The sequence below is a fragment of the Pieris rapae genome, chromosome 8 (assembly GCF_905147795.1).
Source record: "Pieris rapae chromosome 8, ilPieRapa1.1, whole genome shotgun sequence".
Taxonomy (NCBI): Eukaryota; Metazoa; Arthropoda; class Insecta; order Lepidoptera; family Pieridae; genus Pieris; species Pieris rapae.
The window spans coordinates 3,514,687-3,532,503 of record NC_059516.1 but is presented as its reverse complement, the minus strand read 5'-3'; the positions used below and the strand labels follow the sequence as shown (position 1 = coordinate 3,532,503).

Genomic DNA, 17,817 nt, shown 5'->3' with positions numbered 1-17,817 from the left:
TTTGTTTATTTTTATTTATTTAAACAAACAAAAATTAAAACTTAAACCACATTAAGATTTAAGAGCCTGCAAAACAAATTGATGTAGACATGTTCAAATATATGTTAAATTAAACACTTTGTTTGACGCTGGGTAACAACTGACTTTAATCGTTTAAAATATAGCTAAATAACATAAAATTATGGGTAGTGGGTACGATAACAAATACTAACTTGACTTATCTAAGGGTTTATAAATCTAAGTGACACTTCAATACAAAACAACTGTAGTCGACCTTTTTGGACATTAGCGGAAACAAGAATGTTAAATTACAATTTACGAGCTAAAAAAACTAAAGGGCTCATTTTGGCTTAAAGTGTGCGATGATAGTTTACATTTAGTTTACGCTTCTTTTATTATTTTTTTTATATTTAGGTACAAAAACAGAACACAGATGGATTACATACATACAGTTATTACAAACTAAACAACATTTGAAAATCTGATATCCAATTATATCTGTATACAGCATTTTATACTAAATATCAACCAAACAACATGCACATTTTAAACTGAATGATAAAAAAAAAGAAAAAATATATATACATTAATTAATTCAAATTAGTAATTAAGGTTGCAAGTATTCACCATGAACTATCTTTCTAATTATTAACTAAAATAAAACTATGTACATTGTTAAGTTACTTAACTCAAGATACATAATTAAAAGAGCGTCCCAATTCTTCTTGAAATTAAACTCGTTTTTATCTTTGCTCTACATTTTGAATTAACAATTCAATTGATATGTTGTTATTGGTTTGTTTTATTGTAAAAAAACTGTATTAAGTACGTTACGGTATGCAAGCCCATTAATTTTTAAATGCTCAGAAAGTAACATAGTACTTTCCCAATATGCGTATTCGCATGAACGCGAACAATGATTTACAATAAATATTATAGATTGGATCGTGACTGAGCCTGATTACGTTATTTATTTAGACTTCGTTACCTTAATATTCAAAATCGTACATATAAAAAAAACAAAAACATTCTTCCAGGCAACCCTAATATGGAACAAAAAAGAAACACCTAAAGAGGTGTAAACAAGTAACAAAAATATTATATTACTCAAAATAAGTATATCTAATATATATGCATATATCTAAAGAAAAAATAGAAGTGATAATATTATGTATGAAGAAAAATGTAAAAGTTTGTCCAAAGGTTAATTGAGTCGCAATTAATATATATACTTAAGTAATAGGAATACAAAGAAGATTTTTAAATAAATTTAAAGACTGAGCTCGTCTGATATGTAACACAATTATATAATTAACTAATAAAAGGCGAACGCTGCCAGTATCATCAGAACCTTGCCTAAAAGAAGGAGTCCTTTAATAATATATTTTAGTTATTACATTTTAAGGTTAGTTATTATTTTTATTGTTAATTTTTTGTATTTAATACAGAAGCATTTTATTATATTAATGCATAATTACGTATTTTTACAAACATTATATATAGTATTTTAAAAAAATTGGTATATAAACCATTGGTTAGGGATCAAGCTAGGTCATAATTTATACCGAAGCATGACCTCAAGACATGGCGGCTAGCCAACTGTCGCTGCTCCTGTGAAGTTATAGCAAATATATTTTAGACAATTTGTCATACACGGTCAACGCCACATTATTTTTTACCCATATATTATCGCAAAATACCTTTAGAACCGTTTTTTTTTTGTAAAATTATACTATTATTTAACACTATAAATACACAAAAATATAATACATAATTCATTTAAACATATCGAATCTTAACTAATATTCTTAAGTCCACTACAAGCTCAGTAATGCGTGAAAAACACGTTTAAATCTCCACACAAAGAAGTAGACTATAATAATCAAATACGTTTTCAAAAATAAATTACCATTTGTCAAGTTATTTTCGCGGGCTCTTAAAACATTAAAAAGGTTGTAAGGTATTTTAATAAAAAAACAATGGTGCCTTAAGTCTTGGCTTGAGATTTCCGTATCTGTTCTTTAAAAGTTTATTTTCAGGTGTTCTGTACCTTTCACATAACGTTTTGGGTCTAAATTCTCTTAGAATTGGTGCACAAACGTGAATCGAAAGCATGACCTCGGGGTTCAGAGATGCACGCTCTAATATTTACAATCACAATTCTTTAATATCACTTTTCTTTTTCAATGAATTTCCCGACGACTAACGAGTGAAAGGCTATATATACTAATATATTTTGCAATTAACGCCGAATTGCGTTGATAGCCTTAATTGGTATTTTGATGTTTTACGAAAGGACATTAACGCGATAAAGGAATTGGAGAAAGTTTAAATTTGCGAGAGAGTAGTGTTGGCCTAGCTTTAGCGTGCGACTCTCATCTCTATGGTCGTAGTTTCGACTTTCTGGAAATCACTGGAAAACATCGTGAGGTAACCGACATGTCTTAGACCCAAAAAAGTCGACGACGTGTGTCAGGCTTATCACCTACTTGCCTATTAGATTTAAAAATGATAATCAAACCGATTCAGAAATCTGAGGCCAAAACCTACGGAGGTTATAGCGCCACTGATTGTTCTTTATTATTTTCTATTAGAATTATAAACTAACATAACATAGTTGTATGTTGTCCGACATTTTAAAATTAAATCAATTAAAAAGTTTATTTGCAAAATCGTTAGCTTCTAAATCCTTTATTAGTTTTCAAGCAAAATAGTCGAAGAATATTTGAAGTTTCAAGTGGTTTCTGTTAGGAAATCGGATGAGTGGAAACTACTGTAAATTAGTTGGTGAAATTGGACATCTCTAGTAGAAATATGGACTATGTCCAAGAAACTTCAGCTCTGAAAGTTATCTAAATTGCTTCGGCAATCTTGGACTTACAATGGCTTTAAAAAAACATTTCGGCATGTTGCGTTAACTAGTAAATATCAATAACGTGAGTTACTTTTATTTGCTTGAGAAAAGAGGAATGAACTCAGAGTTATGAGTCTGTAGTCGATAGAAATACAAACACCACCACAAGTTTATCAAAGGATATTTTGCTGAATTTGTGTATTTAGTTATTGTAATTTATCAAATGTATCATCATATTATCAGTTCACTAAGTGCATATTTCGTACATTCCGAATTAATTCGTTATAATTCAATAATATGATAAATGAAGAAGAAATTTACATAACGATTTTTTTTTATTTTTGACGATTACGTCTAGACGTTTCTCTTAACGGCTACTATTACTAAGTGTTTTAACATAAGCGTGCTCTTACGGAAGCATGGCCAACTGGACGGAAATTAAAATATGCTGAGCTATTTGGAGGCTTGTCGATACATATATTTTGGTAATTTGATTGGCGGTGACTATGTATTATTATTACCATTGTTGTCATGATTTAAGTTTTTTCAAAATGACTTAAAAAGTATCAATCTAAATTTTTGGCGAGACGTGGCGGCTCCATCGCCCATTGGTAAAACCTGAGACCTTATTTCACCAGCGCAATTAGTCAACCTTTTCCTAGTGGGAGTGCCATTCTGTTGTCAGTTGCTCCGCTCATACATTCAAAGTATTTTTCTTTAGTTTTTATAATTAATGATTTTTTCCTTCGTGTTTATTGTTTGCCTATAAGTGCTCTTCATCTAAAACCTATTTTAAGGATTTTTTTTCTTATGTACCAATTTATAGGTGTACCAAACGTTGGAAAGCATTTTTTAAATACATAAATAATAAATAGTTAGCCCTATCACCTCCGCACCTCCTCTCGACTCGACTCGTAGACCACTAATTGAACGTAATATTTTTATTTCAATATTTTGTCACCATCCAGAGTTTATTTAACGACATATTTTCAATATTAAATAATTATAATATAATAACTTTGTATGATGACAAACGTATAAGTTCTTGACTTGACAACGACTATGTGACCAACTCCTGGCGCCAAAGCTGGTTTTTATGATATACAATTGTCTTATGCCACTAATTATGTATAAGCATGTGCATAATAGTATTGCAATTAACAAGGAGGCGTATGCGACAAATCGCACAACAATGGGCGCTGATTACTCGTAAGTAATTAATTTGGTATTGTCACGGTATTCTGCAAGCTTTGTATAAATCAGTGCTTAGTTCACTACAGTTCAGTCATACATAATTATATAAACAAAGCATTTTATTAAAAAATTCAAAAATAACTGATTAATAAATGTTTTTCATTTGCTTCAGAAATAATTATAGTTACATGTGTGAATAGTATTTAGTAAGTATCATAAAATGCTTTTTTCTTTCATAAATAACCAAATGAGAGGCACAGATTAAATAGCACACGCCGTGGTCGACAATTAACATAGAAAATCCTATATTTTTCTTTTTTCTGGATTAATATTGAAATGTCATACTTTATTTATTTACGAGTTTAATTAAGTTTACCTTAATATCTTAGAGATAGTTTTTATAAAGCGCGATTTTTTTGCTAGTCATGTGTTGCCAGATTTTAGTACTTTTTAAAAATATTCAATTTCGGCTGAGCATGAGCACGAACGTGGAATTTCAAGCAAATAGTTCGCCGGCGAAGACTCCTACTGTTCCGCTAAAAGTTAGCATTTAATTAAAATTCTTTGTACGTCTTACGAAGGAATTTCATTTATTAAGCATTTTATAACAATATTACTGATATTAAACTCGAGATGGAATGCTAAGGAAGTATTTTAGCATCTCCTTTCCGTTTAGTACAAAGTAAAGTTATTACTTAAACACGATTCGTAGTCGACTTTTATCTACATTATCTAAAAAGAGTTGACTTGAAATGTATTATAATAACTCGGACAATAACGAATTTCAGCTGTCACTGTAATGACAAATAACATAATGCGCGCGAGACGATGACTCAATACATTGGTTAATAACTATTCTTACTGAATAATTAAATGCGTAAAACTATTGATTCCAAATTTGTGATAACAATATCAAAATATATAGCTTTATTGGCGTAGCCTAAGATCACGTTGGGTACAAAGATTGTAAAATATACAACTTGATAAGATAAGCGCAGTTATTGAAATAACGATGTCAAACGCATATTATTCAAATATAATATGTTCACAATATGCGTTATATTTCAACTTTTTTTATACTTCTACTACACACAGTTACCATTTCATTGGCCTACAATGCTGTACAAATGTATTCATTATTTTCTTAAAAACATTGTCTATATTGCTACAATTATTCAGACAGAAAATGACTCAATTTTGAACAGTCAGTGTGGTTTTCCAAATTTTATCAGTAGATAAGGTGGATCTAAATATCTTTTGATATAACTATCGAAGTCATACGCAATAAATGGCAATACTCAATTTAATATATTTTAATAACAGATTAAACTTAATCAACGAAATTATACGGGTCAGTCTATCCGATCAAAATACTTAACGCTGAAGTCTCTGAAATTAATAATTAAATTAATAAATTATTTATTATTATTTTTTTAATTTATCTTACATGTTAAATTAAAAAAATATGATTTGGACCTTTATCGAGCAAAAATATTTAAAAGGATTTTATTTGATTTTATAAGTTACTTTAATAAACCTATTAAAATGGTAATGAATTTGCATGCTTATATGCAATTTTTATACATGTATTGTATGCAAATTTTTTTTTTCAAAATATTGTCGAAGATTTGTGAGCATTATTTAAAAACTTTGCTTTCGTCACATTCATCTGTTCAATTATATATAACATTTTGTTAGTATTTAAGAATGTTTTAAATGTACCATAGCTTTCAAACTTTGTGAGGACATACTGAGCGGTATCATTACTTCTTAATTCGTCATAATAAAAATTCTTGCTACACAATAATTCGTGTGTGATACTTGTAAAGGAAGGACCATTCTGATCAAACCTCTGCTTGAGCCCAGAGGCCCTGTATTTATATATTATTTATTGAAGTGAAACTTCTTAAGGCGCAAGCGGGTAATTTTTTTACGGCACGTCACTAAGTAGTGCAGCGTTTTTGACGAAGAAAAGGGAGAGAGTGATTGAAACCGGTTGAGAGAGAGAGTGAGACAGGGATATCGTGAAAAAATACACGCTATTGGTTGATGTATTCGTTTAGTAGTTACATATTAGTACTTTAGATGGCAATTCTGTCTCATAACGTCTAGCGCAGTAAACGCAGATTTTTAATTTATTTACATTTTAATTAGTACGTATACAGTGTGAATATGGATAAACAAATACGTGGTGTGATCTTAAATTGGTACATGATCATCTATTAGGGCTTTTACGAAAGTTTTTTAAAAGTTTAACTTTTGACATGTGTACTTTGTCCGCACGCACTTTTTTTTAAATTAAATCTCGCTATTGGCTTGCTTTGACAGCTTGGGTTGTATTAATGAGCAAAGTGATATTTGGTTGTATCGCCATCGCAATGATTATAGATGTCGCTACTTTATTTTTAATTTATTTCAGATGATTTGACGATACTTTACGTTAAAAAGGTATGTTAAAAGACTGCAATAATTACGTTAAATGCACTATTATTTTCGTGTAACATAGGTAGACCTTCACAAAACGCAGATAGCGTCCGCAAAAACCACTTTCCTAGCTCGTTAGATAAGAGAAATAATTAATGTGTGGAGGACTCTAGACTATTAAATGTTTGCCAAATGCTCGTTATTTCAGAACTATGTTATGCTTTCATTACCTGTGGCACTGGCTTCAAATATTTGATTACTCCTAACTTAGGAACGACTTAAAAAAATTTGCAGAATCCTTCTTTTGAACCCGTGTCGAGGATTCTTGTTTATGACTTCGGGCTTCGAACTTATGGCTGGACTTATTTATTTATTACATAAAGACTCTGAAATTTATATGTATCCAACCAGAAACATATATAGAATGATAACTTATGTCTCTATTAATTCAACAGTTATATTGCTTTGACTTGTATTTCTTAAAAAGTTTTCGCAATATATATAACATTTTTTACACATACATAGATACATATTTACAGTTATAAATATTTTATTATATGTGTCAAACATCTACTGGGAAATGCGCAATGCCATTGTCCTTTGATAACCGTGATTAATTTTATGACTTGCATCTCGTTCACACATTAAAAAGGTCCGGTTGGTAAGAAAGGGACTACACTATTGAATGCTATATACATCACACACACGTTTGCAAAAATGTTAACAGAGTAAAGGACGACATATTTATAGAGTAGCTTATGTGGCTTTTTTCGAATTGTATTAACGCTGTGATTTTTTTCGTAAAACAGGGAAAACCGGCAAGATTCCTATCTGATCTTAAATGACACTCATACTACCAGAAGTCTTGTAAGAGTATAGATACGTAGGATTGGTACCCACGCTCTGGTGGGCAGCTGGTTGTTTATAGTGGTGGTGTTCAGCAGAAACTGCCTTAAAAAAAAAACTCTCAGGATGGACATTCAGGTTACACGGGTGGAATTTCGTATTCTGCCTCGACGTCCGATGATAAAACTCAGCTGCACGTATTAATCCGAACTTCTACTCAGAACACGGCGTGGTATATGCGGTGGTAGAGACAGGAAGACCCCGCATAGGTGGATTCCCAAGTTAAGGCTCTCGGAAAATGACTGGTCATCGATGATTCGTATCGCTCTTCGTTGCATACGGTCAGTTTGGCTGAAAGGTGAGAAAAATACTCCGTATGTTATTTTACCACCTAATCGATCAAATAAATTAATATATAGATGAAAGATAATTTACCGATGTGATCATTTTTAACAGTTGACAAAGAGAGTTCTTCTCACAGCTATGATTCCAAGAGCTATAGAATTATCAATCAGTATGTGTAATCTAAATCTGTGCTCAAAGCACAGAATATTTTACTAAAACTTAGCTGTAGTCAATTAATTTTGAAAGTATAAAAATAAGCAAAGATACTGTTAAACCAGACATTAAGAAAATCAATGAAATTGTGGGTTGTGAGAGTCTTATGTAGTTTTAAAGTTATACTTCACAAGTAGGAATATAATTAATAAACATTAGAAAAAAATCTATATTCAGATCACAAATCATTCTCCACTCTTTAGATCTTTGATGACATCTTTACAATGTTTCAAACGGTAACAAAATATTGAAATATGAAACTAACATTTAATTTTAAATCTTTGTTTTTGTGGGTAGATTGAAGATTTTTACTATGAAAAACGTTACAGGTATAAAAGTCCTTTTGTATAAAACCTTTTAGATTAATATAGTTAAATATATTATTAGTTATATATTACGGGTAATGAAATTAAATATACCTAATCTTGAAATTCCTTCACGCAGGAGAATCTTAAAACTTCCTTTTCAAGGGCTTCGCTGACGATTTTTATTTTACTATGATCGTACATTACACTTAATTGAATTAACATAGTCTGTAGTACACAGCATATATGATTTTAGTATCAAGGTATCAATCGAAGTGGAACTTGAAATTATTTATTCATTCGGTAAGTTTTCAGAATCATACCTTTGATTTTTTCCACGTTTTAAAAGCGAAAACCAATATTCCACAAAATATTTGAAGTACATATACCGAAAAATTATTCAGACTTGCAAAACCAGCACAATATTTTTCCAAATCGCGTTGCTTTTATTAGAAATACTCAATAATACCAGTATCTTTTAAGGTAAATTATGAAACTTTAATAATTATATTATTTGTTCTTTTACGCTTATTTTGAATTCATATTTTTTATTATATCTTCAGTGAAACAAGGTTGATGTATTTTGAATCTATGGTATATAATATATAATTATTATATATATAATACAACGTTGTAAAGGTAAACTATATAAAAAGACTACTTAAATAGTTTGTCGAGTTATAGGTATATAGACCTCAGGTACCTTGTACCCATATAAAACCTGTATTTACAAACAGTCGACATAGATATCCGCTCAAGAGAAGTCGGACAGGTCAGTACGTATATTTTAATTTAATAAGTTTTTAATTCTACGACGATTTCATTTGGATTCAAGTAATTCTACGATACTTCAATTCAATGTGTTGTTTAATATATTTGTTGATAAAATGCAGTCATGAATTTCGGATTCTTTCATTCTAAATTAATACTGCATAGGATTAGAATTGAAATGTATCATGCATTTTGATAAATTAATCAACGCTTTAGATTCTGTTTTTGTTTAAAATAAAACAATATATAATGCTACAATACTAGTTTATTTATTACCATAACAAACAAATTGATTTATTCTTTAAATTAAATAATAAAAATGATGATTTTATTTGTTAGAAAGCCGACATATCATCTAATTGTTTACGACAATCGTATTAAGATACCTTATCTTTATAAAGTATGCAATAATGTGTTTATCTCTGTGTATATTTTCTTATAAAATTTCCGTAAATTCCTGGAAAAATGTTTTTGAAAAAAGATAACTATCTAACAGTGCCCTAAGCATATCATTCATGTAACAAAAGTACTCGAACTATTGTTCTTATGTCCTTAAATAAATAACAATCTTAATGTCTGCTATACATAATTAATACATATAATATTTCATTATCTATGAACACCAGTTGCCCTATTAATGAAAAATTTATTCGGTATTACGCTTTAGATTTAATAACTTAAAATAACACTCTACTCCCATATTATGAAGCGTCTAATACAAATTTGAGACACAATTAGCAAAAGACAATTAATTGTGAATTGCACGCGTCTCGAGTCGACATCATGACGTTTAGTTTATTAAGAAGACAATTTCAAAGGAATTCCCCTCGCTTGTCCCTGTTTGATCACTCAAGCATTAATCGACGGAATTTTACCTTGATTCTAATTAAAATCTAACAATCCTTGGTTACGTGGCACCTTGTTATAGTGGTGTCTGTAAACCGAGGCTCGTTATATTGTATTGTTGAAAAGGAACAAATCAAATCAAATAAAAAAAAATCATTTATTCATATAGGTAAATAATGTACGCCAAAAAAAAAAAAGAAATATACATTAAATGATTCTAATTTTACATTTACTGTCAGTTCTCAAATCAAGGGCGCAGAACGGAAAAGAAGAACTGGCTATATACTCTCGAACATGTTTATTAATTTATATTTACCTCTTACATATTGCCACTTGCGCCCATGATCTTGAAACCTTTCAAAGTAAAGGTAGACATGTTTTGTATAAAATAATCAATATATTAAGCATATATGAGAGGTATGAATATATTCAAATTCATTTATTATAATTATGTGTTTACAAAGAGTTTCAGTATAAATCATTTCCTTGATTGAGGCTTATTAATGCATAAAGCAACGCACCTAACAAATGCGTACACAGCGAGCAAGTTGAAATTACGAGTCATATATCATGGCGATCGTCCGTGTCAAAACCACCTTTTGAAAATGTTTAAAAAAATTAAAATGCCTTGAATTTATTTCATCTGAAAATGTTTACATAAATGCAGTTCAACAACAGATGCTGATGTAATATGATAGCTGGTCTAGGCTAAACGTTTGGCAATACTCCAGTTCGGACAAAATATTGTAGTCGCGTCCAAAAAATAGTCTCATGACAGGATTATTTACTGTACGATAGTTTGCTCATAAAATGGACTGCATCATTACGTACTACACAATAGTTGGCAATTTTTTGTATGCTTTTGATTTACGATCTATTTTTAATTTGTTTCACTGTAATATATCAGCTAGGTGGATAAATAATATTGTGACTATTGGTCTAAGATCCGGCTGCAGGATTATTTAGCTTATCGGTTATTTGCTAAAAACCATGTTTTATGTATATTTATAATTAAAAGAATGTATATCTACCAAGTTGCGTATCAAAATTTAGCCGCTAGTTATTGCAGTTAAATTATTTTAAATTAATTTCTGGGAAAGAATTTCGTTAACTTGAGATAGATATTTTAAAAAATCACGGGTGCCGTTGATCCAATGGCCGTACTTCTTCGCAGCCAGGTGTAAAAAGGTATGATTTCGATATATTTAATACGTTCATAATGTGAAACGTGAAAATGATGTAATGCGTTACTCTCTCAATCTTTAACTGCAGGTAACCCTTATTTGCGGCCAGATTTAACTAGACACCCTTTTACGTTAATTAATAGAAAAAATCTTTTAAATACTTTATGTATAGTGCCGTAATGCAGACGATATTTTATTTAAATAACAAGTGAACGAAATGCTTCCCCAGAAATTAATTCATAATAATTTCACTAAAAATACTAGCGGCTAAATTTTGATAGGCAACTTGGTAGATATAGGTACATAATTCCAATTGTAAATATACATCAATGGTTTAAATAACTGATGAGCGAAGTAATCCTGCAGCCGGATCTTGTACTATAGCTAATTTAACTCGACGGCATGTACAGTAAGTCGAAAACCTCAAAAACGCGACTAAAGTGTTTTATTCCATTTGAAGCCCCAAATCCTCGATTACTTGAAATGTCAACCCACAATTAGACAAAATAATCAGTCAAGCAAATCATATTTTCCCTTTATAAATAAAAAAAAATAGACCTATGTATCTCGCACATTGCTATTAACTGAATATTTTGAAATTTATTACGTCCATTGGCCAAAAAATATGTTTAATTATTATTAAATGTGTAAACGTGTAAAACCCGTATATTGAATTATTATTTATTTAACTTTTTTTTTTAAATTAGTAAGGACAAATCTTAATATGAGTCGAAAATTTGATTATGTACTAAATTTTTTTGGTATCTCCCTTGATGTTTTACTAAATAATTCTATCAAACCAGTTGGTTTCCTGTGACAAAAGATACCAATTATCGAACCAGTTTTTTAGCTAACAACAAGTAAAAATAGAATAACATTAAAATATACTTACCTGTTATCTTCGTAAATTTTAAATCTATATTATTAAGTCAAGCAATCATCTTCATTTTTTTTTCTGTGGCTTGTGGCGCCCTCTTCCTGTATAGAGCGTGAGCGTTGAGCGTTCTTAAAGGCAGTTTTTGCCGCGTACCAACACTGTGGAAACAGCTGTCTACTGAAGTATTTCCGAACCAATTCGACTAACGGTCCTTCAAGAAAAGAGCGTACCAATTCTTAAAAGGCCGTCAATGCACTCGCGAGCCCTCTGGCATTGGGTGTGTCCATGGGCGGCGATATGACTTATCATCAGGTGAGCCTCCTGCCCGTTTGCACCCTGTTCTATAAAGAAAAGAAAAGTATTTGGATTTTGAAGTGCGAGGGCCGATAAGAAAAAAATATTTGAACATCATTGCCGATGGCGTTTTTTTGGTAATGCCCAAAATTTTAGCGGGCTTTAGTTTTATTTTATCGCATTTCGGTTTATATGTAGGCGATATGCTTATGTTCTACAATGCCGCGGCTTATGCATTCGCTTTGATAAATAGTTTTGGCACATTTCGATGGGTTTGCGATGCGTTGTTTAGTTTTAGATTACATAAACATCAATATTCTGTATAATGGAATTATATATTAAGTAATCACTCGTTTAGTAAACAAGCGTTCGGGTATCTACACAAATGCTAAAGTACATACCCACTAAAACCCCAAGGAGCCACCAACAATGGCCTTAGGCGGTATGCGGTAACAGCAGAGCCTTATCCGCCTACCTCCACATGTTAGATTAACTAAGCTCGTTACAGCCTGTTCTATGTCAACAAAATTATAAAAAATAATTTTAATTTACTGTAAAATTAGGAAAAGTACCTATACTTTAATTTTCAAAATACATTTACAGAAAATGGCCGAGAAAATAAAGTTCCCGTTTGAAATCAAGAATGTCACTGAGGAGGAAGATAAAATTGTGAAAAAGTATTACAAAGGTAATTTACTTCTTGATTTCGGTGGTACTTTTATAATATTTTGATATTCAAAAAGATGAAATATTAAAAAAAAATTATTACATATATATCTCTACATTACTCTAAAAAATATTTATTTATTTAAATGTAACCCGCTATTTGGAGGAGTCTAGATTTTAACAATATTATATATGAAAAAGCGGTTTTTTTAGTCCCATTTAACACTTGTTTCTTTAGTATGTAAGTCCATTTAAAATTATCTATGTTTAATGATTTTTTAAATATTATTTTTATAATCATTTATCGTCTCGTATAGGCGTTGTAGTACAATACGCTAATCAGGTATTAAGTAGATTTTTAATACACAGATTACACTCGGCCATTCGTGAGAGTGGGACCTCAGGGATACTTTTGGATGGCAGGCTATGGAGACAAGGCTGCAGACATCTTTAACCTCAGCGTGCGAACTGATGACATTTGGGTTGTGTCATTCCCACGCTCTGGTAAGAAAAGAAAAGATTTTATTTATTTTATTTATTAACACTTCGTTGCATTACATAAAAGGAAAATATTTAACATAATTTAATGACAAGCAACTGGCGGCCTTATCGCTTTAGAGCGATTTCTTCCAAACAACCACTGTGAGTAAAGGAAAAAACCACTATGAGTATATTAGATAAGGTAGGCAAGAAGTGAAAAAATAGAAAAGGGAAAACAAAAAAAAACATACTTAACAGAAACAAAAAGAAATAAAAATAAACTAAACTGATACAAGTTACATAAAACAAAACAAAAAGTAAACAGTGCACATGAATCATGTCAATCTAATTCAAGATCGGTCTCACGTCAGTTAGTAGTTAGTGATATGACGTGGACAGGTAATGTTTATACAGCAGAAATTTAAAGGAAGATAGAGAAGGAGCTAAGCGAGCTAAGCGAATTTTCTTAATATTGTCCATTTAAAATTTATTTAAAGTTACTTGAGATGTTAATTAACAAATTTAGTAGTTAAAACAAAAAATGATTATTCAACACATCATAAGAAACAACTTTACATAAACTGTAGTGAAAATATATTAAAGATCACAGAGTTTCGGAATATAAAGGCTATATTATAATAATTAAACAGGTATAAAAGTTTATTTGTATTAGAGACTTACAAGTCTCTGGAGAAATCCCTAAGGATCTCGTTCTATTAATAACCACCTAAACTATTTTAAATTGGCTTTAATCAATGTATTTTTGTATGTGCATATCTATACAATATTCTTCATCAATCCTTAAAACCCAGCTTCCGGTGGCCCCAAAACCCATTTTGTCGTAAGTTTTTGTCTATTTGAAGATAGATGCCTTCTGTGACTGACAGACACCGTCAACTAAGACATGCTTTCTCACTATGTTTTCCGCGAGCGAGAGTTTACTGCGTACACATACAGAAAGTCCATTGCTGCGTTTCTAACCTGTCACAATAAATCTCCAAATCTGGCTGTCAAATTCGTAGCAAAAGTGTTTTTGTTTTTCAGGTACAACATGGTTACAAGAGCTGGTGTGGTTGTTAAACAATAACTTAGACTATGACGGCGCAGCCGCTACTTCGCTGACTAAACGATATGCTTTTATTGAGTGAGTAGAAATTTTGCATTTTTTTATTTATTTATATCATCACTAATAATGTCTTTCATAGATATCCAACTCAAGCATCTGAAATTAAGAAAAGTGCACCTCCTAGCGGCCATGGTGCTACAGTTCACGATTACCAAGACCTGCATACTCTACCATCTCCAAGATATGTGAAGACACACCTTAACCTCGATTTTCTACCACCAAAACTGCTTGATACTGCTAAAGTAAGATAGTATTTTGTACATTAACAAATTTTACATACAATAGCAAATTGAGAAGCACGCCCGACTTGAAGAGTTCAATTGCCAGATTAGATAGAGATGCTAGATAGTTTAATAATACAGAAATATTAGGGGTGAGATTGAAGAGTTGAAACTTAGCATCAAGCATGACATGCATGTCAAAATTTGAGTTTAATCGCGTACTAATTGTAATTGCAACATATTGTAATTGCAGATATTATACTATTAATATATTATATACTATTGATTTTTGAAATCATATTGCTTCTTAATGTACATTGCGTACAGTTCACAATTGATTTGTCATTTTCGTGTGGAGAAATATCCAAATCTATAACACTTTCAATGGATTTATGATAACTAAAGTAACATAAGAAATGTTTGAGTTTTATTTTTCAACGTTTAACGCAACAGTACTTTCATACCCCCTTCATGGAAGCGTAAAACGTTTACGCAGTGTTAAGACCCTTGTTCTGTGAGGACCTAGGGCTATGTCTTTTTAAGCAAAAAGGTTTGTCGACATCACAGGAGACTGAAGAGCACACATGGCATGGCAGCTACCAAATAATTAGTGTAGCTATTAAAAAGGGGTACGCCGCCAGTATCTTTGGAACGCAAGGGACTCCTTTTAATAATATATTTTAGTTATGATATTGTAAAGTTAATTATGTTAAAAAGAATATATTATGTTAGATATGTTAAGATTAATGTAAAAAGAAATTATGTTAAAACGAAATCATGAACATAGTCGTTCAAATAATTTTAAACTTTATGATTCCGAAATTAATTTGTCTCTGATTCATTTACTAGGTTATTACTTGTTTTATTAGGTATTCTACATAGCTCGGGATCCTCGTGATGTGGCTGTCTCCTTCCACTTCATGCACAAACTGTTTAGATACTTCGACGAGGGGGATCAGTTCAACGAGTTTTGGGATCTCTTCAAAAGGGACTTGTGTAAGTCAATTTAGTATTGACCAAGCGCCAAGAAGTTTGATCTTAAACAACCCACGACTACATCCTAACCTATGATTTTAACTTTACGCTTACCAATATTAGGATTTCATTTAACGTGATAAAAGACGATTTAATAAAAATTGGTTTATATAGCGGAAACTGGTTTTTACACTGAAAATAGCGTGCTTTCTATTTCTTCTTATGTCACTAAGAGGATTTGACGGGGCGAGACATTGCGTGCTGACTGCTGACCTCAGCCCATTCCTTTCGCACTCGAATGCTTAAATGCGACGGACATGTGATATGTCATCTTTCATTATTTTGTTTAGTTTACTTTAGTTAAATCTTGACTGATCGTCAAGAGACCATGACTTCCTTCGAAACATTTTTTAATTTGATTCCTAGAAACTATGAAGATTTGATTTGTTTCATAGAATTCTCTAATATAGCAAAATTAATTGAAGTAAATCTGTGAAGATTTGCATGTTGCTATATTTACTTATAATAGATCACAATTAATCAAATACCACTTCAAAATGATTAATCAGTAAAATATTGTCCCAAGAGTGATTGATATTATTGGTATTCATGTTTATCATATTGTATTAATATTCATAGATTAAATGCATGAATCATTGACATTTATGTTTCAGTGATGCATATGCCAATATTCCCGCATATAGAAGAAGCGTGGAAACAACGAAACCACCCCAACATGATGTTTTTGTTCTACGAAGAAATGCAAAAGGTGTGTTATATGAGATCTTGAAATTGTTTTTATTGTAATTTAATTATTATCACTACATATTATAAAACAAAGTCGCTTTCTTTGAAACTACGCAACGGATTTTGATGCGGTTTTTTTAATAGATAGAGTGATTCAAGAGGAAGGTTTATATGTATAATAACATCCATTAAATAGTGGAGAAGTACTGTTATTTTTGAGGTTTCTAATGTGATGTCGTAAATAATTACATTTTTTCCGCTAACATTGCAAACGCAGGCTGAACCCTACGAGTTTTATCAAAATAATGCACTAAGTATTGTACACATTGAAAAGGTCTACAGAAAAGTCCCTGATGGTATATGTCTATCTCTTATGGATAACCCACATTTTTATATACAACGTTCACAGATTTTCTGTAGTGTATTTAGTATCAGCATTGCACCCGTGCGAAGCCGGGGTGGGTCGCTAGTTTTAATATAAACTTCTGAACGTTCTATGGTATTTCCAAAGACTAAATAACGATAGATACAGCCGAATACAAACACAGTGCCTTTAAACTAACCTTTAGCATGTAATAAATTAAGTAATAACGTAGACGAATTTAACGTCTTCTTGAGACTAAGATAATATACAGGCGTACTTAGTGTCGTGCAATAAATTATTGAAAAAGTCTTAAACAGTCATGTATTTGCATTAGGTACTTTATTTTTCAGGATTTGCGTAACGTCATCGACAGAGTTTCGGAATTCCTTGGAAAATCGTACTCAGATGAGGAAAAGAATATATTAGCTGATCATTTGACCTTTGATAATATGAAGAAACATACTGACGTATTTAAGACTGCAAATGACAACAAGGATTCAGAAATTAAGTTTATGAGAAAAGGTTAAAAAAATTAACAACTTTTGTCCAATCACACTCAAAATCGGCATGGTTTTTTTATTTGTTTTATATTTTATCTTTTAGGTAAATCCGGTAACTGGATGAACTATTTTAATACGGAAGAGTTACGAAGAGAAGCTGAGTTATACATGGAAGAACATCTCAAGAACACAGATCTTCGTTTTCCAAAAGTTGATTAAAATTTTTTTCATACTCGATAGTATAGTTAATTGAAGAAAAATAAGTTTAATGTTTTATTTTGAGAACCTATCATGAAGACACACAAGTTATCGTCAATATATTTTTAAAACTCTTAAAAAAAGGCTGGAGGTTTAGAATTATACACTGGGGCGGTGCGCGGCATAGCGTCCTTAAGGCTTGAACAGTGTTCAAATCGGTCAACTAGCCCTAGTTTAAATTAAATTGTTGGAAGAACTGTCGCTCATATGCATTTGAAAAAAATATATATTGTGGGTTGAAGCCTACTGTATCGATTGATAAAACCAAAAAAGATAAAAGCTATACGAATTTCCCAAAAAAAAATTTACCATCGAACCGTAGTTTAG

The 17,817-nt window shown here is 31.2% G+C and overlaps 1 protein-coding gene across 2 annotated transcripts; it reads left to right on the top strand.

Annotated features, from left to right (window-relative positions):
- Positions 1–8,393: 8,393 nt before the first annotated feature.
- Positions 8,394–17,620, top strand: LOC111001535 (sulfotransferase 1E1). Of its 2 annotated transcripts, none has more exons than XM_022271463.2 (9): positions 8,394–8,484; positions 12,757–12,841; positions 13,189–13,323; positions 14,344–14,443; positions 14,505–14,667; positions 15,516–15,642; positions 16,296–16,390; positions 17,083–17,254; positions 17,336–17,620. In XM_022271463.2, the coding sequence occupies exons 1-9, from the start codon at positions 8,428–8,430 to the stop codon at positions 17,449–17,451; spliced, it is 1,050 nt and encodes a 349-aa protein (XP_022127155.2). In that variant the 5' UTR covers positions 8,394–8,427; the 3' UTR covers positions 17,452–17,620. The 2 variants fall into 2 exon arrangements, with proteins under 2 accessions (XP_022127155.2, XP_022127156.2); XM_022271464.2 differs by lacking the exon at positions 8,394–8,484 and adding an exon at positions 8,842–8,953.
- The last annotated feature ends 197 nt before the right edge of the window (positions 17,621–17,817 follow it).

Bases quoted from the DNA above. Each gene is read 5' to 3' on its own strand.
- LOC111001535 (XM_022271463.2), top strand. From the start codon at position 8,428: ATGATTTTAGTATCAAGGTATCAATCGAAGTGGAACTTGAAATTATTT. The intron at 16,391-17,082 runs GTGTGTTATATG...TTTATTTTTCAG, and splicing joins TCTACGAAGAAATGCAAAAG to GATTTGCGTAACGTCATCGA. The intron at 17,255-17,335 runs GTTAAAAAAATT...TTTATCTTTTAG, and splicing joins AATTAAGTTTATGAGAAAAG to GTAAATCCGGTAACTGGATG.